Source organism: Phacochoerus africanus, chromosome 14 (genome assembly GCF_016906955.1).
Source record: "Phacochoerus africanus isolate WHEZ1 chromosome 14, ROS_Pafr_v1, whole genome shotgun sequence".
Taxonomy (NCBI): Eukaryota; Metazoa; Chordata; class Mammalia; order Artiodactyla; family Suidae; genus Phacochoerus; species Phacochoerus africanus.
In genome coordinates this window covers 4,359,436-4,381,123 of record NC_062557.1, presented here as the reverse complement: position 1 = coordinate 4,381,123, position 21,688 = coordinate 4,359,436, and the positions used below count along the sequence as shown (strand labels likewise).

General features: G+C 54.6%; 1 protein-coding gene and 1 pseudogene across 1 annotated transcript in view; one reads left to right on the top strand and one right to left on the bottom strand.

Moving 5' to 3' along the window:
* Positions 1–1,405: 1,405 nt before the first annotated feature.
* LOC125115317 (uncharacterized) lies at positions 1,406–1,502 on the bottom strand (annotated as a pseudogene).
* An 18,505-nt stretch (positions 1,503–20,007) lies between these two features.
* SEPTIN9 (septin 9) overlaps positions 20,008–21,688 on the top strand; it is a 153,009-nt gene continuing 151,328 nt past the window's right edge. The window contains exon 1 of the mRNA XM_047757121.1: positions 20,008–20,099. Within this exon, the coding sequence (XP_047613077.1) occupies positions 20,081–20,099 (19 nt within the window). The 5' untranslated portion in view covers positions 20,008–20,080. The remainder of the gene's footprint in view (positions 20,100–21,688) is intronic.

Here is a 21,688-nt window from a genome sequence, read left to right as displayed (position 1 = left end):
AGGATGCTTCCCCCTGTTACTGATGGAAGCACCTCTCGCCCTTTCTCCGCCCCCCGTTGCGCTCCCGCCCCGCCCCGCCCCGCCCCGCCCGGAGGGAGCCCGGCCCCCGTCCGACGGTAGATAGCGCCACCTGCTGGAGCGCGGGCGGCGGGCGCTGGGGGCTCACCTGGCCCTTGGCACATGCAGGCTGTCCCAGAAAGAACTGAGCCTGGAGACTGGGTGTCGTGGGAAGGGTCTGACACCCAGTGCTGGGCCTTGGGACTCTCAGAGGGCACTCCAAGGGTCAGTGGGGACAGGGCCTTTCTCCTCCCTTGCAGAACTGGTCCTCACTGGGCTCATTGCTGCATCACCACCACCACCACCATTGCTTCTCCGTCTTAAAGACGGGGAAACTAAGGCCCCCAAAAGTCACATCCTGAGGGTGGGCAGAGGGCCTGGGATTCCAGCCCAGGCTGGTTGACGCCACAGTCACCTGTGGCTCTCTGCTCAGAACGTTCTTTCCCTCTGCCTAGCCCGAGCAACCGTTCTTAGATGCCGCCTCCTCCAGGAAGCCTCCCTTGACTCCTCAACGTTAGAGTCGGCCCTCCTGCTCTGTGCTCACCCGCAGCCTGTGTTTCTCATTCTCACCAGGCTGTACCATCATGGCTCACCGGTCCCAGTTGCACCTTTGCCCAGTCTGTGAACTGCTGAAGATGTCACTGTGTCTGTTTTGGTCGCTTGCCCTCTGTAACGAACCACACCTTTAACTGCACAACTTGAAGTTAATTCCGAGGGAGTGGAGAGCTGTGAAGGAGGAGCGAGGTCAGAGGAAGCTCCAGAAACCCATCTGCTGGGTTTGGCTGGGGGTCCCTCCAAGGATGATGCTGAGCTGGGCTCTGAGCAGCGTGGAGGCAGGACCCTTGTCCACCAGCGAGGTCTAGGGGCAGCCCCACAGCGGGTCAGTGGGAGAATCTGGTGCCTCCAAGGACTCGTCGCCCAGGACTGCCCGCCCTCCTCTGCCCTCCCCGCCCAGCTCCCACGCTGCTTCCAGGCCTGGTCCTCCCCTTGCCCCTGCCCTCCTCCCCCCGACCAGTCTCCACCGCAGCACTCAGGCCCTGGCTCACTGTGTTGCTGCCACCTGGTCCTGCCGTGGTGATGAGCAGCTGCAGTGTCTGTGACGTCTTAGCCAACACCCCAGGCTGAGTGACGACAACCTCCTCCATTCAGTAGCCACAGGGGACTTCCTGTCACGGCTCAGCGGAAACACGTCTGACTAGTATTCAGGAGGATGCAGGTTCCATCCCTGGCCTCACTCAGTGGGTTAAGGATCTGGTGTTGCTGTGACCTGTGGTGTAGGTCACAGACATGGCCCAGATCCTGCATTACTCAGTTCTATGTATCTTTTTTTTTTTTTTTTACTTTTTTTAAAAAGAGGGAATGCGTCACGAGTGGTGTATCATCCTTGCTCAGGGGCCGGGCTAATCTTCGCTGGATCATTCCACCCAAGTGAGCACAGTTCTGTGTATTTTAAATTTCCTTCAAGACGTTGTCTCTGACCCATGGATTGTTGAGAAGTGTGTTGTTTTCTTTCCAAGAATTTAGAGCTTTTTCCATTGTCTTTCTGTTGGTGATTTCTAGTTGGATGCTCCTAGGGTCGGAGAACATACCGTGTATGACGTTCATTTTTAAAAATTTGTCGAGGCTTATTTTATGGCCCAGGATATGGTCGATCTGGATGCCTGTTCCTGGGCACTTGAGAAAAAAAATGCCAGCACGGGGGGTGGGGGGCTGGGGGGGGGGGGACGCATGGATGGCGAAGGGAAGCCCCACCCTGAGATGCCGCCGTTCGCTCTGTCCCAGGGAGCGGGGAGCCCCTCCTCCCCCTGCAGCACCCGATAAACCCCCTCTCCAGCCGCACTGCCCAGGCTCTGAAAGTGAGACTAGCATTGGAATCACGGCCTCCAAAGCGCCGAAATAAAAGAACTGTTGACTGTGAGTTTCAGATCTGGCGAAACTGCCCTTCAGGAGTGAAGGCTGTCCCCTGATAAAGGGAAGCCGAGAGAATTTTTTTTGCCAGCTGACATCTCCTTGAAGAATGGCCGAAGGAAGCTCTTAAAACTGAAAGGAAGTAGTAAAAGGAGGGTCGTGGAGCCTGGGGAGGGTGTAAAGCTCAGCAGGGCGGGGACGTGGGAGCACGCGGCGCCCTCTTTTCCTTAGCGGTCTCCAAGTCGCATGTGGTGATGGAAACGGCAATGACGACACCGCCTGCCACCGGCCCCTTAACGTTGGGCCCCCGGCGCGTCACCTTGCTGTCTGCCTGGCGGGGCTGGTGTTCGGGAGACCCCCGGGTCGGTCCGGGAGAGCATGAGGCTCTGTGCGCTGGGAAATGCGTGCCTGGATCCCCTGCTTCTTTTGGGGTGGGGGGAGGGGTCCCAGGGCCCCTGCTGCTCACCGTCCTGACCCAGCCTGGGGTCCCTGACCAGCTCGCCTTCTCTTTCCACCCCTCCCGCCCCATGCCAGCGTGGGCAGCTGTGCTTAGGGGAGCAGGAAGAGACTCGTCTGGCCGTCCACCCCAGGCTGGGAGCCCCTAATTGCTGGACGGAGGGACGGAGCATCTGTTGGAAGGACAGTGAGGCACGCAGGACGTGGGCCCAGGAATTGCCTCCAGCCGGACCCACGAGATGTGGGCCGGGCTCACAGGCTACCAGCCTCTGCCACTGCCCCGTGGCTGGAGAGGCCCCATGCTGGGGGAATGGGCTGGGAGCCCGACCTCCTCCCAGCTCCACTGAAGCGCCCTGGCCGGGGAGGAACTGCTGCTCCCGCTGAGGGATGGAGGGAAGCTGGGAGAGGTACACCTGGAAACAGGCCTCTCCCCACGTCCCGGCACCCATGGCGTGGGGGACGGGGTCTGTGAGGGCGAGTGCTGGCCTTTGGATTGGGGACACAGGAAGGCTGGGCGGGAGCCCCAAGAGCCCCACGGAGCCCAGGGACCTCTCGAGACCGAATCTCCATTCTCTGCTGCCCAGTGACCTCAGAGCCAACAAGGGCAGGGGCTGCACAAACCTCTAGAAAGTTCTGTAGGCCTAAAACTCAGAGCTCTGTCTATGCAGGCTTTTGTTCCAGAGGAAATGGCCACTGCTTTTCAGACCTGCCAGCTCCTTATCGCCTGGAATCTCGGCCCCTGAATCAGTGTGTAAACGCCCCCCGCCCTGGATGGGGGCCAAGGGGAGGCCGCGGAGACGGAGACGGTGACTGGGAGGGAATCAGGACAGGAGAAAGGGAGATGGCAGAGGCCAGTCCTTTTTCGCTCTTCCATTTCTTTCCAGAAGCATTGAAAGTCCCTTTCTGTACCCAATTCTGTGCTGGCGAGAGGCGGGGCTTGGGGAGTGGGGGCTCGCAAAACCTTAACCCACAGCTCAGTCCGGGGGAAAGGCACAGACACCTCCCTGTCCTGCCCCAGGTGGTCAGGATAGAGCAGGAAGCTTCCAGAGTTTGGAAGGGCCAGCCTCTCAGCTGGCACCTGGCCAGGTGAGGGGGCCCGCCTCCATCACAGGGGGTGCTGAGGCCCAGCCCAGCCCCCAGTCACTGCCCCAGGGCCTGGCCTGTCCTCCCCTTTCCTGCAGGGCCTGCCTTCAGGCCTCCTGGGCCTCTCTGCATCTTCCCACCTCCCTCAGCTGGGCCCTGTCTGTGGCTCCCGGAAGGTGTGACCCAGGTCAGCCTCGGCAGGGGCCCTACCCCCACCTCGACTCTGCCCCAGCCCGGCTGGCTCTCCGTCCCCCGTCCCCCAACCTGTACTTAGGCCCCCTGTGGCCACCTCCTCCAGCCAATCCTAGGAAGCCTGTAATTTCCAAAGGCTGAGTCACCGCCGGCTGCCCAGAGCAGGGTCAGCAAGCCGCCTGGTACGGTGCTGTGCCTGGGTCAGGAGCCCAGAGGCCCATTCCTAGGAGGCCCCGCCTGTGGATAAGGCTTTAAACACTAGGAGCCCAGGCTGAACACAGCCACTCCTTTATCCCCTTGCCCCGCCCACATCAGGAACCACGGGGCTCCCTGCAGCCAGCAGGCTTTCCCCCAGGCCCTGGGGTTTGGATGAAGCCCAGAAGCAGAGGAGAACCGATGGGGTGCTAGACACTCGGTGGAGGCCTTACCGAGAGATTGCAGAGCAGTCCAGCGGGGGACAGACAGAACAGCAGAGCAGTTACACACAGTGTCAGGAGGTGTGCCGCCCTGAATCGAGTGAAGGCTTCGCTGCTGAGCAGCTCTGTGACCTTGAGTGGGTGACTTAACCTCTGTGTTTCTGTTGCCTCATCTGTGAAATGAGACTGTGATGAGGCTTCAAAAAGTCAGTGCCTGTAAAGCACACAGGCTGTGCCTGAGCCACGGCCACAAGAGCACAGAGGATGCTCAAATCATCAGACAGTGGACTTGGCTGCAGGCAAGGTTTTAGGAAGAGAGGTGTGGAGGGGGAAGGGGTGCACCCCGACCCAGGCCAAGAGAGGGAATCCTGTGGGAACCACTCACAGAGTCACATCCTCAGCCAGTCCTTTATTTATTTATTTATTTATTTTGTCTTTTTAGGGCTTCTCCTGTGCATATGGAGGGTCCCAGGCTAGGGGTTGAATCGGAGCTGTAGCTGTTGGACTACACTGAGCGAGGCCAGGGATCGAACCTGCATCCTAGTTCTGGATACTAGTCAGATTCGTTTCCACTGCACCACAACAGAAACACCCCTCAGCCAGTCTTTATTGAGCTTCAGAATTGTCCCCCAGGACATGAGAAGTGGGTTGTTTTTGGGAGGCTTGGCCCATGTACATGGGGCGCTGTGCGCAGACAGGCAGAGCTAGTGGCTATTTAAATATATTTAGGAGTTCCCGTCGTGGCTCAGTGGAAATGAATCTGACTAGTATCCATGAGGACACAGGTTGGATCCCTGGCCTGCACAGTAGGCTAAGGATCTGGCATTGCTGTAAGCTGTGGTGTAGGCCGCAGATGTGGCTTGGATCCCATGTTGCTGTGGCTGGGATGTAGGCCAGCAGCTAAGGCTCTGATTCGACCCCTAGCCTGGGAACTTCCATATACTGTGGGTGTGGCCCTAAAAAGACAAACAAACAAACAAAAAGATCGATAGATACAGATATAGATTTTAACTATAAATTGATATAATAAGGTGGAAAGTCATTCAGTATTTTATCCTCCTTTGCAAGCTTGAACTTGCCACTGAACGCAATCCCCTACGGTTTCATTACTGTTTTTAGAATTTCGGTCCCTCTTTGTAAGGCATGAAATCACTCATTGTCTCCATAATCAATATTAGCTAAACTAACCAATATATTTCTGCATTCACCTTCGTGTCTTGCTGTCTTCTCTTTCCTCCTGGGTGGATGTTTCTTGCTGAAGTTCACCCTTTGGTAAATCTTTTGGGGTGGTTTGGGGGAGGGAACCTTCCTTAGACTTTGCATATCGAGAAAACGCCTGTTCTCTAGGATCCCTCTTGAATGATAGTTTAGCTGGCTATAGAATTCCGGGATGTCGGTTGTGTTCCATCACTCCCTGCACATATTGCTCCAGACGACAAGGAGTCTGCTCATCCTATTCATTTCTCTGTGGACAATCTTTTTTGTCTCTGATAGCTTTCTAGATTTTTCTCTTTATCCTTGGATGTGCTACAGTTTCACTATGAAGTATCTGAGTGTGAATTGATGCTTACTTATCCCATGCTGCATTTCGTGTTTGAAAGATTTTGGCTGTTATCTTTTAGAATATTATTTTGGCATCGTTACTTCTATTCTCTTTTTCTGAAGCACCTGTTAGACATATTCTGAAGCTTCTTCACCTGTCCTTGGTGTTTCTTACATGTAACTTATTTTTATCTGTTTCATGTGTTTATTTCCGGGCCACATTCTCAGTAATATCTGCCAACTAATTCTCTCTTTAGTGTGTCCAACCCAGTGTATTCTATCTTTTGAGTTTTAAATTTCAATATTCACACTATTTACACTTATGGGATATCTAATTGATTCTTTTTCATGACCATCTTTGTTTCATTTAAGCCAGTTTGGGTTTCATAGTTTAAAATTTTTCTTTGATAGAAGTTCCCTGGTGGCTCAGTGGGTGAAGGATCTGGCATTGTCGCTGTTGTGGCTCTGGCTTCTGCTGTGGCCCCGTTCGAAGTTCCCGGTTTGATCGCTGGCCTGGGAACTTCTGCCTGCACTGGGCATGGCCAAAAAATAAATAAAATAAAATTTTCTTTGATAATCCTACACCTTTTTATTTGAAAATCATTTTTCAGATTCCACTATTATTTCTATTTCATATGGAGTGATTTCATATCTCCATGGCTAATTTTCCATGATTGTCTTATTAGCATTAGCTTTGCCCACGCTTTGGGGGTCAGGTTTATAGGCTCTTCTTGAGTCAATATTTCTTTCTCTTCAAAACAGCCCCTTGCACCACCTTCTCCTGTTTTCAGGATGCCTCCATTTTGGCCTCCTGGCGGTCCCCCTCCAGAACAATGAAGTCATTCGCTGTTTGCTCAGAGCACCCATCTGCTGGGGGGATGTTGGGCTTATTGGGGACACTTGCTAAGTCCCTGGGTGTCATGGCTTGGAAGCTATGGTTGCTTCCTCCTGCTTCTCCAGGCACGGAGCTGAGAGCCCAGCCCCAGCCCCTGTGCTGAGCACGGCGCTGGTCCCTGCGTTGTTTAGTCTCTGTTACATGGAGATGGGTATCTTCTTTTTATTGTAGTTATGTCTTTTAAGTTCCTCTTTGTATAGTGTATGTGTCTCTCTCTCTTTTATGTCTCTACAAGGTGACTTGAAAAATGAACTTAAAGTACCATCTATTTTTTTTAAGCTTTAAATATTTCCTTTTATTATAAGCCCATTAAAAAATGGAAAACCAGTGTAAATTTTTAGTTTCCTGAAATGTAATGGGCTTGAAGGTTAATTTTTAAAAATAAAGCCTAATCAAACTGACCCAAATGTGAGCTCAGTCGAACATTTTTATTCTTTAGAAGTGGGTTCTGCCAGCTGCACGCAGGCAACAAGCAATAAATTATTGTTCCCTTTAAATGTTGGAGGTAATAACATTTCCTAGCCAGATAAATCGTCCCAGTTTCTCTCCATCGGAAGGCTCTTTGCTAACTGGACTTAGTTGTGAACTTTTGATAAGTGATTTTATTGAATTATAACACGAATTCAGAAGGGGCACAGATTAGAAGTGTGCAACAGGAAGAGAATGGCACACGGGCACACCCGTGCAGCCTCCACGTGATCCTGAACAAACCTGCCACCTGAGTCTCTGTCTCCATCCCGGGGGCAAGAAAATGAAAGAGCAGAGAGGCCGAGGGCTTTTTCCAAGGTTCCCAGCTAGGAAGAGACAGCAGGGAGGGCAGGGCTAGGCCTCATGGTCCCATGTCCAGGGCACAGTTCCGAGAGGTGCGGGGAGCTGGGAAGCTGGGAAGCTGGGAGGTACCAGCTGGGAGCAGCGAAATGAAGGGCTGAGCAGGACCCACTGGTATCAGGTGGGACCCAGGGAGGGGCTGGGGGCATAGAGTGTGGGGCTGGAGCCTGGGACCCTGGCACCCCTGACCCTGACTGTGGTGTGGGGACAGTCATTTTACCTCCCCTGGCTTTGGGATTTCACAATCCAGTTTTGTTTGTTTGTTTGTTTTTCATTGGAGATTTTAAGACAGAGTGCTGTGTCTTTTTTTTTTTTTTTTGTCTTTTTGCTATTCCTTTGGGCCGCTCCCGTGGCATATGGAGGTTCCCAGGCTAGGGGTCTAATCGGAGCTGTAGCCAACGGCTTACGCCAGAGCCACAGCAACGCGGGATCCGAGCCGCGTCTGCAACCTACACCACAGCTCACGGCAACGCCGGATCGTTAACACACTGAGCAAGGGCAGGGACCGAACCTGCAACCTAATGGTTCCTAGTCGGATTTGTTAACCACTGCGCCACGACGGGAACTCCCAAGTGTTGTGTCTTAATGTTGCCCAAGATGTGTATTTTGAAAGACACATCCTGGAGTTCCCGTCGTGGCTCAGTGGAAACGAATCTGACTGGTATCCATGAGGATGCAGGTTTGATCCCTGGCCTCCCTCAGTGGTTTAAGGATCTGGCATGGCTGTGGCTGTGGCATAAGTCAGTGGCTACAGCTCTGTATTGACCCCTGGCCTGGAAACCTCCATATGCCACGGGTGTGGCCCTAAAAGGATAAATAAATAACACATACTACTTCCTATTACTGTTGCTTTATTTTTTAAAGGACTTTGTTTGTCTCATGTAGGACATTTATACTTGTAGGAAGGGAAATTTCAGAATACCGGCCGAGTCCTTTGAATGTCTTCAGCTTCATAAAAAAAAAAGAAAGAAAAAGGCACCAAACCAAACCCCGCCCCCCCCCCCCCCCCCCGGGAACCTCACCCCTTTGCATTGTTCTCCCTTGTGTCACTGTGCTTCTGACAGGTGAGGACTTAGCCTAGGCTGGCCGGGTTCCCAGACTGACGTTTGGGGACCCTGATTGGGGGGATGGTCCAGGCTTCCTGCCAGGATTCCCACGGTAGGGTTTCCAGCTTTAGCGAGTAAATTACAGGAGACCTGAGTTGTAATTTCAGATAATCACTTTTTAAAGCATAAGTATATCCCTAATGCTACATGGGACATACTTATACTATAAAAATTATCTGTTGCTTATCTGAAGCTCAGATCTGGCCTGGCATCCTGCGTTTCACCTGCCTGCTTTTGTGAGGGCTGCTTTCAGAACACAGGAGACGTGTGGCTGTGCCAAGGCGAGCGGCAGAGCTGCGGGGGTGCAGGCCGGGTGCACAAGCATGTCCCCCCAGCTCCCCACTGGATGACCCTCAGCCAGCTGCAGCTGCAGCCCCTGGCCCCGTCTGGCAGGCCCTATATTTCTTTGTTTTTAAGGCAAGCCCAGTAAGATTCACTTACTCTGGGGAAGTGGTGGCTCTCGTGGAACGTGGAGAGACACGTGGCCTTGGCTCAGCCTGGGTCCTGCGTGGGGCCTGTTCCTGCCGGCTGCCTTCACCGCACGGTCCCCCGGGGCTGCAGGGCGCTCCAGTGAGAGGACAGCTAGCCAGCCAGCACGGGTCACCCCCTCCGCCACGCCGCAGCCGGGACAGGCACCCCTCCCAGCCCCACCGCGCAGGCCCCGACAAGGAAAGCCAGGCACGATATTCGGGTCGGGCTCTTGTGGGCAGGCACAGCGGCCCTGGGGTCTCAACCCAGCCTGGGTTTCCTCCTCTAGACCCGCCCCAGGGAGCGTTTTAAACTCTCCACACCAGAGCCTCTGATTTCCTGGGCCTGGGGTTGGGGCGGGGGGTGGTGACCCTCGGAGAGAGCGGAGGGTCCGATGGAGCTTCTCCTGCTGCAGAGATAAGGTCAGGGGCACCGCCCTGGGGGAGGAGAAGCCCCGCAGAGGGGGAGGCAGTCTGGCCGGCAGGGGCCCCTGAGAGTCCCGGGAAGGGATGGGGAAGGGATGGGAGGAGCCAGGGCCCCGGGTGGGAAAGTGTGGGATGAAGACAGGCCTCGAGGGGGGAGGGGGGGCTGTGCTTTCCTGTGGATGCCAGTCCCCAGCTTCCTCATTCCTGGGGTGCAGTTTTCCCATCAGAAAGCTCCTCCTCCTGCCGGACAATAGAGGGCTAGAGGAGGAGTAGGCGGGTCAGCAGGCAGGACAAGGGCAAAGGAGAGGAGGCCATGGAGTTCCCGTCGTGTCGCAGTGGAAACGAATCTGACGAGCATCCATGAGGACACGGGTTCGATCCCTGGCCTCACTCTGTGGATTAAGGATCCAGTGTTGCCGTGAGCTGTGGTGTGGGTCGCAGATGTGGCTTGGATCCCGCGTTGCTGTGGCTGTGGTGTAGGCCGGCAGCTGCAGCTCTGATTGGACCCCTAGCCTGGGAACCTCCATATGCTGCAGGTGCAGCCCTGAAAAGCAAAGAAAAAACAAAAGGAGAGGAGGCTGAATTCAGAGGACGCTTCTAAGGTGTGCATCTAGCCTGGCCCATCTGACCGAGGGCAGCGGTGCATAAGCACCCTTTCCGGAAGCACGTCCTGTGGATGTGTAAGGTGCCCGGAGATGCGAGTCAGGGGGTCCAGTGGGTTTGGGAGATTCTGCAGCCTGTAACCCTTATTGGAGACGCGTAGCAACTACGAGCCGATTAAAAGCTCTGAGAAGTCCTGTGGGGAAGAGCAGCTCAGTAGGTTGGTTTGATATCAGTGTTACCAAAGTCCCCTGAGGGTGACAGCGGATGAAAGACTTGACGTTGCCACTGCTATGGCGCGGTTTTTATGGCGGGCAAAAAAAACAATTCTAAAGTAAGTGTTGCCTCTCCGTGACCTCAGAGCCCCGTTTCTTGTGTAGCAGTGGGACCCGTGAACGTTACGGCCCATACCCCCTGATGATTGTGGTTGCTCCCAGGAGCCCCTGAACGTCCTCCGAGAAGAGGTGTGGGCCGTGGGGGGTGGGGGTGTCGTCAGGACCTGCGCCTCTCCCGCCGATCTTCTGGAGGAGCCTCCCCTTCCCCAGGCTGCCGGGCTGGTGCGGGGGTGGGCGCCGCTCAGCCAAAGCACTTGCCGTGAACCCAGGATGGACCTCGAGGAGGCAGTTGGGGGCCTGATCTGGGAGGACCAGGGAGTCTAGTCCTGGGTTTTGGGGGCAGCCCTGGCTTCTGTGGTCGTGGGAGAAGCTCAGACCTCTATGGGACTCAGCTAATGATGCCCAGAACCCTGCTTCTTGGGGACTGAAATCCTAGTGTGTGTGTGTGTGTGTGTGTGTGTGTGTGTGTGTGTGTGTGTGTGTGTGTGTTGCTGGGTGATTTGGGACTCCGAGGCATAGATTCTTGCATAAGGTAGTCTTACATGGAAACTGCCCATCTGAGGTGAATGGTTCAAGATGCTTTTGAAACTGGTAGGCCCCATGGCCCAGATGTAGGAAAAACAAAAACAAAAACTTGCTTTAGATCCTAATGATGATGAGTTTCACTGTAAAGGATTTCCAGCTAAAACAAAGAGGCTTTCGGGAGCTCCCTGGTGGTCTAGTGGTTAGGATTTGGCACTTTTACCACCGCAGCCTGGGTTCTGTCTCTGGACTAGGAATTGAAATCCCCTATCAAGCCAGTACGAACAAGCCAAAGATGAAAAAAACAAAGAGGCTTTTAAAGTATACCAACATGACCTAAAAAAAAGGTGTCTGTGGATAAAATAGTATTATCCATCGGTATGTTCCAGTTCATATGTGTATGTACAGCGTGTATACCTATTTTTTCCGATTTTGAAAGCCAGATTCGTTCATTGTGGAAAATACGGAAAACTGCAGTGAAGGGAACACGTTCTCCACAGCCCCACAACTGATGGGCAGTGCTCGTGGCACTCGATGTATCGCTTTCCTGTATTTTTATGCTTTCCTTGTATTATTATAAAAGTATGTTTTATGTGTTTTCCGTTTTCCACGCAAGTAAAACCTTTATGCGTATATGGCCCGTGTAGCCTTCATCTTAAAAAATAATTTATGGGAGTTCCCGTCGTGGCGCAGGGGTTAACGAAGCCGACTAGGAACCATGAGGTCGCGGGTTCGGTCCCTGCCCTTGCTCAGTGGGTTAACGATCCGGCGTTGCCGTGAGCTGTGGTGTAGGTCGAAGACGAGGCTCGGATCCCGCGTTGCTGTGGCTCTGGCGTAGGCCGGTGGCTGCAGCTCCGATTCAACCCCTAGCCTGGGAACCTCCATATGCCGCGGGAGCGGCCCAAGAAATAGCAACAACAACAACAACAACAACAACAACAAATAAATAAAAAAAAATAAAAAATAATTTATGGATTTCTCGTGTGGCTCAGGGGGTTAAGGATCCCGCGTTGTCACTGCAGCTGCCGTGGCAAGTGTGTGATCCCCGGCCGGGAAGCTTCCACAGGCCACAGGTGCCACCAAAAAAAAAAAAAAGAGTATTGAGGTGAAACTTACGTAACATAAAATAACCATTTTAAAGCAAGCCATTCGGTGGCATGTAGGAAATTCACAACCTTGTGCAACCATCGCCCCTACCTCGTTTCGAAACACTTCCTGATTCTTCGTTCCCATCCCTCAGAGCTTGTGTGTGTTCTTCTGCCAAATAAGAGCACTGCTGTGTATTTATTTCTCAACCACGTCTTCAGTACTAGCTTGTTTTCAGTTTCTCGGGATTGTCAGTAGGACTGCCGCCGACATCTCTTGTGGCCACCAGCTGTCCACAGGTCCATCTGTTTCCTAGGGGCAGGGCCCTGGCAGGGGTGTCCCCTCCCCAGCTCGGTTCTGTCCCCACCCAGCTGGGACCCTGTCTCTGACACCACGGCCGTGCCCTGGCCCCCAGCTCCCCTGGGTGCTTGGACGCCTCCTCCACACAGAACGCAGCCCATCCCCTGTCATCCTTTCCTCTCTCTGCCAGGGGTACCACCTACCATCCTGCTGTTCCTGCTGGAATCCTGAGCCACCCCGACACGTCCCTCCCTCCCTGCCTCCCATGCAGCTCATCCCTGGTTCTGGGTGATTTTTCTCTGGAATTCCTCTTGGATATCCTGGAATTTCTCTCTTCACATCTCTCCATCTCCCCATCATGGTCCAAGCCACCATTTCCTCGTGCCTGAAACTCTTCCTTTAGGCAGCCCCTGGCCTCTCCCGTCTCTGTTTCGATCATCTAGCACCGCCTTTTCAAAATGAAGATCTGGGAAGTTCCCATGGTGGCTCAGTGGTAATGAGCCCGACTGGCAGGTTCGATCCCTGGCCTCACTCAGTGGGTTAAGGACGCAGCATTGCCATGAGCTGTGGTGTAGGTTGCAGACATGGCTCAGATCCTGCATTGCTGTGGCTGTGGTGTAGGCCGGCGGCTGCAGCTCTGATTCAACCCCTAGCCTGGGAACTTCCATATGCCACACCTGCAGCCCTAAAAAGAAGAAGAAGAAGAAAAAAAAAAAAAAAGCAGATCTGGTCATGTCAGGCCCACTCCTCCCCTCTCAGAACCTCGCCATGACTTCCCGTTTCTTTTGGGATAAAGATCCAAGTCCTTTGATGTGCCTTCCAGGCCTGGTTCCTCCACCATCTCTCTCTCCAGCTTCTCTGGGCTGCAGCCTCCTGGGCCTACTCCCTGGCACGGACGCATTTCCTCCTACCACAGGGCCTTTGCACTGGTGTTCTCTGCCTGCGGTCTCTTTCCAATTTGCTTTTCCTGGTTAGTCCTTGTTCACCTTGACTGCAGCCCAACCTCTCGTTCTACAAGGAGGGGCTCCCTGGCCCCAGATCGGATGCGAGCCTGTTAGCTTATATCCTCACGGTACCTTCTTATGTGGTTATTGGGTTAATGTTTGTTTTCCCTCCCAAAGTATAAGCTGCAGAGGGCAGGGGCCATAAGGAGTAATCGAGAAATATATTTTGAATCAGCCAATAAGAAAACAGGTTAATTACTGGGACAGAGCACAGGGGCATTTTAAAGCTCTTGGTCTATATTGCCACAGTGCTTTCTGGAAAGTCAGGAGCCGTGGACACGCCCACATTGCATGGCAGAGTGTCAGTGCAGCCACACCTTTCCCGTAAATTGGACACACGCAGCAAGGCCTCAGTCATCTGACAAGTTCAAGCTCGGGGACAGCCACAAGTCAGAGAACAGTCAGCAGCAGAGACGCTGAGCCAAGCAGGGGAGAAGGCAGCTGAGCTGAGCTGCAGAAGCAAAGGTGGCTGCACCCCAGGAGTGCCCCGGCCTCTCTCAGGCCAGAAGACAAGAGCAATGGCCGCAGTTGGCCAAAGTCAAGGCTGAGCATTTGGGCCCAGAAACCCCGGGGGATCAGCCAGGGGAAGGACTAGAAAGAAACTGGCTGAAGAGAGAGATGAATCAGTGAGCAGGGGCAGCGGAGCTTAGAACAGAGGCAGCTGGCAGAGGCTGTGGCCGGGGCAGGGGCCTCAGACCTGCCAACGATGAGACAAGGTGCAGCAAGGAGACCACGTGACAGGCTCTTTGCTCACGTCCCTGGTGCCAGGACTGCCCACGGGAGTGCCCACTGTGGCCTCGCCGTGGCAGGTTGTTCTGGGATGGCCCCAGGGAGGCCTGACTCAGGTGTTCAGGGGCTGCCTCTTCCATCATCAGATCACAAGTCCGTGATGGTGTTTTGCTGGCAGACCCTCTCCCTCGCTGGCTTTGGTGGACACGTTGCTATGTTGGGAGCCCCGTGTGGCAAGGAGCTCCGTTCTTGACCAAAAACGGGCCCTCTGTGTAAGAGCCTTCCAGGAGCTGAGTCTGCCAACAACCACATGAGCATGAATGGGGATCCTTCCCCAGCTGAGCCTTTAGGTGAGACCAACGCCTCGGCTGCAGCCTGTGAGATACTCTGAAGCCAAGGACCAAAGGAAGTCGTGCCCGGATTCCCGACCACAGAGACTCTGAGATGAGAAACGTGTATCCATGTCAGCCACTGCGTTTTCAGTGACTTGTTATGCAGCAGTAGGTGACTGATACACCCGGGGCTCTGGCTTCCTCACGTACTGTCTCTGGGCAGCCAGAGCCTTACTGAGTGGCTCAGGGCTCCCGGTTCAAGGGTTACAACCAACCTCAAGCCCTCCCAGATTCCGAGGGAGGGGACCCAGGGACCCAGGTGGAGGAGCAGGAGGGATGGCTGTGGCCATTCTGGGAAATGCCCTCTGACACAGCCTGCCCTTGGGCCTCAACGTACGTCCCTCCCACATGCAAAGGACCCTCCCCCCGACCGACCCCAGGCTCCCAAAGTCTCACCCACCGTGGTGTGGGCTCAGACTCGGGGTGCCCGAGCTAGTCCTGTGAGTCTCGTGGGTGCAGATGGGTCCTCGGAGGGGTTTTTCAAGTCCTTCGCCCCCGGGCTTGTTCTCAGCCTTCTGAGTCATACTTCCTTTTTCCTAAGAAGACTGAGTTTGCAGCTGAACAGCTTTCTCGGCCGGCTTCCTTCTGTTGAAGGGTTCAGAGTCCCAAAGCCTCTTTCTCACTTTTGTCCTGCCTTCATCCCATTTAGGCTAAGAAGCTAATTAATTCCTTGAAAAACCTGGGGACTGCTTATGTGTCATTTAAGTCCTCTCCATGAGACAAAAACCTTACCTGCAAACCTTTTTCTTTGCTTTTTTTTTAAGAAAGCAAGCGAAGTCTTTATTACAGGAAAGCAAATAGCTCCCAGGACAGCTGGGAGGGGGGAGAAGAGCCCCCCTGTCTATCGTCCTATAGCGATTTTTATCCCTTAAAGATGGGGGCGGGTACCAACGTGGGGTCCCGAGAGAGGGGGTCTTCTCCCATTGGCCTTGCCCAGTCAGTCACCTGTATCAGTCCTTGTCCCGTGGGGGTCTTAGGGTGGAAATGTCCCGTAAATTTTATGGTTTCTTTGCCCGTCTCTTCCCTTAGACGGAGTCACCATTCCTCTCCTTCCTTTTCTATCAGTGGAGGAGCGGGTCTTTTTCTTTTTTTTTAAGTAGACTTTGGAATGAGCAGTTTTGGGTTTACAGAAAAATTTCACGGAGAGCCCAAGAGCTCCCGCTTGCCCACATCCTCGCCTTTCCCCGGACGGACACGCTGCATTAACGGGCTCCTCTGATGAGTCAGTATTGACCTATGATTGTCAACTGAGGCCCGCAGTTTACGTCAGGTCCACTCTTGGTGTGGTGCCTCCTGTAGGTTTGGACAAAGGTTTATTGTCCTGCCCCCACCAGTACAGCGTCACACAGAGCAGTCCGCCCTAAAAAGCCCTCGGGTCCCACCCCTTCATCCCCCCCCCCCCGCCCCCGCCCCTTGGTAGCCCCTGGTTACTGTCTCTGAAATTTCGCCTCTTCCGGGATGTCTTATAGCTGGAATCATGCAGAATGTAGTTTTTTCAGGTAGGCTTCTTTCACTCAACACCACAATACCGTTTCTTTCTTCTTTCTTTTGGGCTATGTTCGCCACATGTGGAAGTTCCGGGGCCAGGGATTGAACCTGTGCCACAGCAGCAACCCAAGCCACAAAGTGCAACGCCATATCCTTAATCCACTGAGCCACCGGGGAGCTCCCAAACTGCAAACCTTTTTTTTTAACACTGCACCCCGCGGCACATGGACGTTCCCAGGCGGGGGGTGGAATCAGAGCTGCAGCTGCAGGCCTACACCACAGCCACAGCAATGTGGGATCCAAGCCACATCTGTGACCTACACTGCAGCTTGCCGCAAAGCTGGATCCTTTAACCCACAGAGTGAAGCCAGGGATCGAACCCACATCTTCATGGATACTAGTCAGGTTCTTGATCTGCTGAGCCACGATGGGAACTCCGAAAACCTTTTGAGGTTTGCCCTCCCTGCCTCATGTGAGGGCACAATGGGTGGCTCCTGGAGGGTTCAGCACACACATACCGTGTCTGAGGGCCTGTATGAGGCACCTTGAAGTCTTTCTCTCTGCTCTTAACGCCTGGTCCTCCAGTCCCATCTGGACTCTTCGTTCTGAAGCCCTGACTTTGAGAATCCTTGGCTGGTGGAAAAAACTGTCCCGGCCCTTTGTGTCCCCTGCCCCCACTTGAAAATTGAGTATTTTGCTTTTAGCTCATCCCTCTTCTTTAAAATTTTATTATGGGCAGAGGCAAGCTTTCCTGTTCTGCTTTCGGCGTCCTGCCTGGGAAACCCCTGCGCTTGAGCGTCTCGTTCTTGGGGCTCTTGGTGTCTATTGACTGTGCTGCTGCAGGCAATAGCTTCGCTCGACCTTCTGCTGCCGGGTAGGGAAGGTTTCCTTTCCTCCAGTGTCCAACCGCTTTCTCTACTTCTCTTCAAGCTCTCCCCAACTTCCTCCAAGACAGTCAGGCTTCTGCCCACCACCTGCTCCCAAAGCCAGGACCACACGTGTTTAGACTTGGTGACAGCAGCATGGGCACTCGGCACACATCGCTTTCCTACTCATTACACCCTCCTTGCAAACCATGTGAAGTATTACAGTCCCCATTTATAGGAGCGGAAATGGTGACTTGGAGAAATTCTACGACTTGTCACAAACCACACAGCAGGTAAGGGAGCTGAGTATTTAAAAACAGTTTTAAGAATTTGGAGGAGTTCCTGTTGGGGCTCAGCAGAAACCAACCTGAATCGTATCCTTGAAGATTCTGCTTTGATCCCTGGCCTTGCTCAGCAGGTGAAGGATCGGGTGTTGCCGTGAGTTGTGGTGCAGGTTGCAGACGAGGCTCGGATCTGGTGTTGCTGTGGGCTGTGGTGTAGGCCAGCAGTTGTAGATCTGATTCGACCCCTAGCCTGGGAACTTCCGTATGCCAAAAAAAAAAAAAAAGAAAAGAAAGAAAAAAAATGGAGCGCACGGTGGCCTGGGGACACTTAGTGAGGGGGCAGCATAGTGATGTGTGAGTCCATAATGGTTCAGTGTGTCATTTAAGATGATCCTAGGGTTCCCACTGTGGCTCAGTGGGTCGAGAACCCAACGCAGTGCCTGTGAGGATGTGGGTTCGATCCCTGGCCTTGCTCACAGGGTTAAGGATCCATTGTTATCCCCAACTGCAGCATGGGTCCCAGATGTGGCTCGGATCCAGCGTTCCCATGGCTGTGGCGTCGGCCGGCAGCTATAGCTCCGATTCCCTAGCCTGGAAACTTCCATATGCTGCAGGTGCAGCCATAAAAAGAAAAAGTGACCTTGAGGCGCGAGAAGACGAGTCACGCGTATTTGGTAGACTCTGCTCCTTGGGGCAAGTGACTACATCATACATTTTAGAAAGTTGTCCATAAAGTTAAAATTAAAAATTTGTGCTTGAACAATTAAACTTCCTGCAAATGCTTCCTGAAAATGTGCTCATATAGAACACCTCATGCCCCCACCTCCCTCCCTCCCTTTGGTCCTTCTGATTTTTGACAGGTTTTTATGTGCAATATCATTACAGCACAGGCGTCCTGGCTCCTGGGTGCCCAGGTATGTTGTGTGTGAATTATGGTCCACAGGCAGAAATGCTAGCACTGAGGGCCCAGCCAAACACAGACAACAGCCCAGGGTCCTCCAGGACCCTCCTCTCTGAGGCGAGGTGTGCGCCAGGGCACCTTGAGGACTTGAGCTAAGTGAAACAGCCAAAGCCAGCAATGTGACCATTAGACAGATTCTCTCTCTCTCTCTCTTTTTTTTTTTTTTTTTTTTTTTTTAGGGCTGCACCTGCAGCATATGGAATTCCCAGGCTAGGAGTCACATTGAAGCTACAGCTGCCAGCCTATACCACAGCCACAGCAACATGGGATTTGAGCTGCATCTGTGACCTATGCCACAGCTCTTGGCAATGCTGGATCCTTAATCCACTGATTGAGGCCAGGGATTGAACCTGCATCCTCATGGACACTAGTCGGGTTCCTTACTGCTGAGCCACAATGGGAACTCCCCCGTTAGACAGATTCTTGAGAGGTGGTTGGGCCTTGGGAACTCCAGGCATCAGTAATGGAGGTGCCATTGTCATATCTCCTGGCCAGACTCAGGACAGAGCTCAGCCTTGTGGCTTGGCCAGAGCAAAATTGGCAGGACCTGGTACCAGTGACACTTGGTGGGGCTGGGGCTGCAGATATCCAGAATCCAAGGACAGCTGTCCACAGTTCATCTAGACTCCCCAGGCCTGTGGCTGCTCCTCCTCCCCAGGTCCCCAGATAAGGAGTTGGAGTTTGGCCCAGGTGGAGTCCAGCGGCCACTCTGGTCCAGTCAGCTCTAGCCAGGGCTTGAGGGTGGTCAGGTGGCGGGGCCGCTCCCTCTGCCCGGATGGCTGGACAGATTTTCGTTTAGAAGGGGAGCAGGTGGGACAAGCAAGCTGAGGGGACCACGTGTGCCTCTGTTCTCATAGGTTTCCTACACTCTGGCAGGAAATGAAAATGCTTCTTGGACCCCCAAGAAAAGTAAAGGCGAGGAGAAAAGGAAGAGGGTGTTTTGGTGATGTTATTTCTCCTGTGCGTTGTCTGGGTTATGGAGCAGAAGACAGCGCAGCCTCCTCGCTGAGAGTCTTCCTCCCCCGACTCCTTTCCTCATCCAGGGGCCTCGCTGCCCCTCCGTATCTCTCCCCGCAGGTTCTGGGATTCCTCGCGCCTTTGGCTCGGCCACGCCCTTCCCTCTGCCAGGAACAGCCCGCCGCCTCATCACCTAGGTTGCCGGGCAAATTCCTCCTCGTTATTTAAAACCTTGTTTTGGACCCGCCTTAGTAAAACTCTGACAACCTCCTCTACAAAATTCGTCACTTCTCCCTCTGAACATTAAAAGAAAAAGGTTTTATGATGGAATATTTCTTTAGGGATACGAAAACAGTAAGAATGCTTCTGTACAATTTTTGCAGGGGAACGCACTCTGCTCGCTGCCTGTACTACTCGGACGTAAAGACGCGGCTCCTTGTATCCTCTCTCCTGCAACCAGGCTCCGAGCCGCGCGCGGGGATGTTTCTCAGATGGAACAGCAGTTAGCATCTGGTTCTACGCCCCCATTTCCCAGGTCATCGAGGAGTCAGTGCAGCCTGCGCTCTCGATTGCGCTGCAGAGAAGTTGCGGGGCAGATAGGGTACCTCGCCTGCTCTGCCCTGGTCCACCAAGCCTGCCTCGGGCTTCCGACCCCCGTCTGTGCCCACGCGCTCCGCCAGGCCCAGCGGCCGCTCCCTGCGTTCCTCCTCCCGCTGCCACCTGACGCGGCTCCGCCCCGCCCGGACTCCGGACTGGAAAGTGGCGACGACGCCCGGGAAGGAACCATTCGCGCCAGGGGGGTGTGGCGGCTGGCGACGGTCGCCACCTTGGCGACCCCCAGCCTGGGACAGCCTGCGTCGGGGCTGCAGCGCTGGGGCCGCAGAGACGCCCCCGGCTGAAGGGGACGAGGGCAGTACCAGGAGCGGGGCTGCCCCTCCGGGCCGGGCGTCGGGATGCGGCGCCCGCCGGGCTCGGCCAGGTGTGCGGCCGTGCGGGGCGGGGCTCGGCGCGCACCTCCACGGGGCGGGGCCTGGGCGGGGCCTAGGCGGGACCGGCCCCGCCCCTCCTCCCGCCCCCCGCCCCACCCCTCCCCCTCCGGGCTCGGGATTAGCGACCTGGGAGCCCGCGTCCCGCGGCCTCGCCGCCACACTTTCCCGGGAGCGGCGGCCACGGCGGCACCATGAGGAAGTCGTACTCAGGTGGGCGCCGCGCCCGGAGCGGGGAGGGGTCGGTGTCGCCGGGCGAGCCCTTCTCGCCCGAGCAGAGGCGGTCGCGGGTGGCCGAGCGGGTCCTCGAGGCGGGGACACCGCGGGGCGCCGGGCTCCGGGCTCCCAGGGCGGGCTTTGAAGTGTGGCGCGTTCGCGCCGACCAGTTGACGCAGCTCCATCCCCGATCAGGATCACAGGGTCCTGAGGCGCTGCGTCCCTCCGGCAAACTTGGCTTTTTCTTTTGCTCCAAGTCGCCGCTCCAAGTCTTCGGGCCCGCGCGCCGGTCGGAGACCACTGGTGCCCAGGGGAAGTCTGGGCGCTCGAACCCTCTGACCCCTGCATGGTTCGGCCCCGAATCTGACCGTGGCCGAGGGTCTCCTGCCTCTGTCTGTCGGCCACTGTCTCACTCAGGTGTCTGGAGCGGCCACCGTGGAGACGGCTGCCCTGGGCTGTGCAGCCCTCCTGCTCCACCTCCTTGCCTCCGGCACCTTCTCCGGAATTGCTGGCTTCCATGCGCCGAGGGTCGGGGGAGTTTTGGGAGCGTGTGCGTGTGTAGGTGTGGGTGAGAGCCGTCAGGGCGAGGATTCCCCTGGGATCAGCCCCCGGGACTGGTGGTCCAGGTCGCAGCATTCTTTCTTCAGGTGAACTCTTCTACCCAGTGGAGCACAGGATGATTCCCAAATGGGACACCCAGGCTTGGCAGCTCAGGTTCATGCTTTGGGTGTCAGGATGCTGTGGGTGTGCTGGCACCCAAACTCCGCTAGAGGCCTGGCCTTGAGCAGGTGGAGGGAGCCTGACCAGCTCTGGTCATGCACTCGGGATCCTCTCTAAGCGTTTTCCTCTTGGGTAGTCTGAAGTTCCATTTCACTGGTGGGTAGACTGAGGCCAAAACTTGGAAGGACAGGTTAAGGGTAATCGGGTCTGCATTCTTTTTTCTTCTGCCTCTTTCTCTCTTTTTGTTTCTTTGTGATCTTCCCCCGAAGGATCTAGGCAGGACTCTTTGTCTTCCTCAGTCATCAAATAGTAAACGGCCTCTCTTCTGCTAACCCTGCAAAATTTCTCCTTGTGTTCCTCCCCTTAATCTATTTGGACATGAAGTGTTCTGCCAAGGACTCATGAATTAATTTTTCTTGATAAGAGGACAGAATCATGGTATTTCGTTGGACCTGAATAGGTCATTTGGGCCATCCCCCTGCTTTGGGGCCATTTTCCAGTCCCTTGTTTTCCACATTCAGAAACCAAAACAAGTTATAAAGACTAACTCTTGTCTCAAAGAGGGTTTCTCAGAACTTTCCCTAAAATAGCCTTCTGGGTCAGTGGCTTAGGATTTCAACTTTCACTCCCTGTGGCAAAGAGCATGCCCCTTAGACACCCTGAACGCAGCTCCATCTCAGGATTGTGGGCACGTGGATGTGGAGGTAATGGTGGGGGAGGAGGGGTTTTGCAGGTGGCATATACTTGGGGCTTGGCGCTCGGCCTCCCTCCCTCCCCAACATGCTCCAAATGCTTGAGATGGTTGTGGGCATTGCTGCTGTGCGGCCCTTGCCCTGGGAGCTGTGGCTCAGTATGGCTTAGGGACA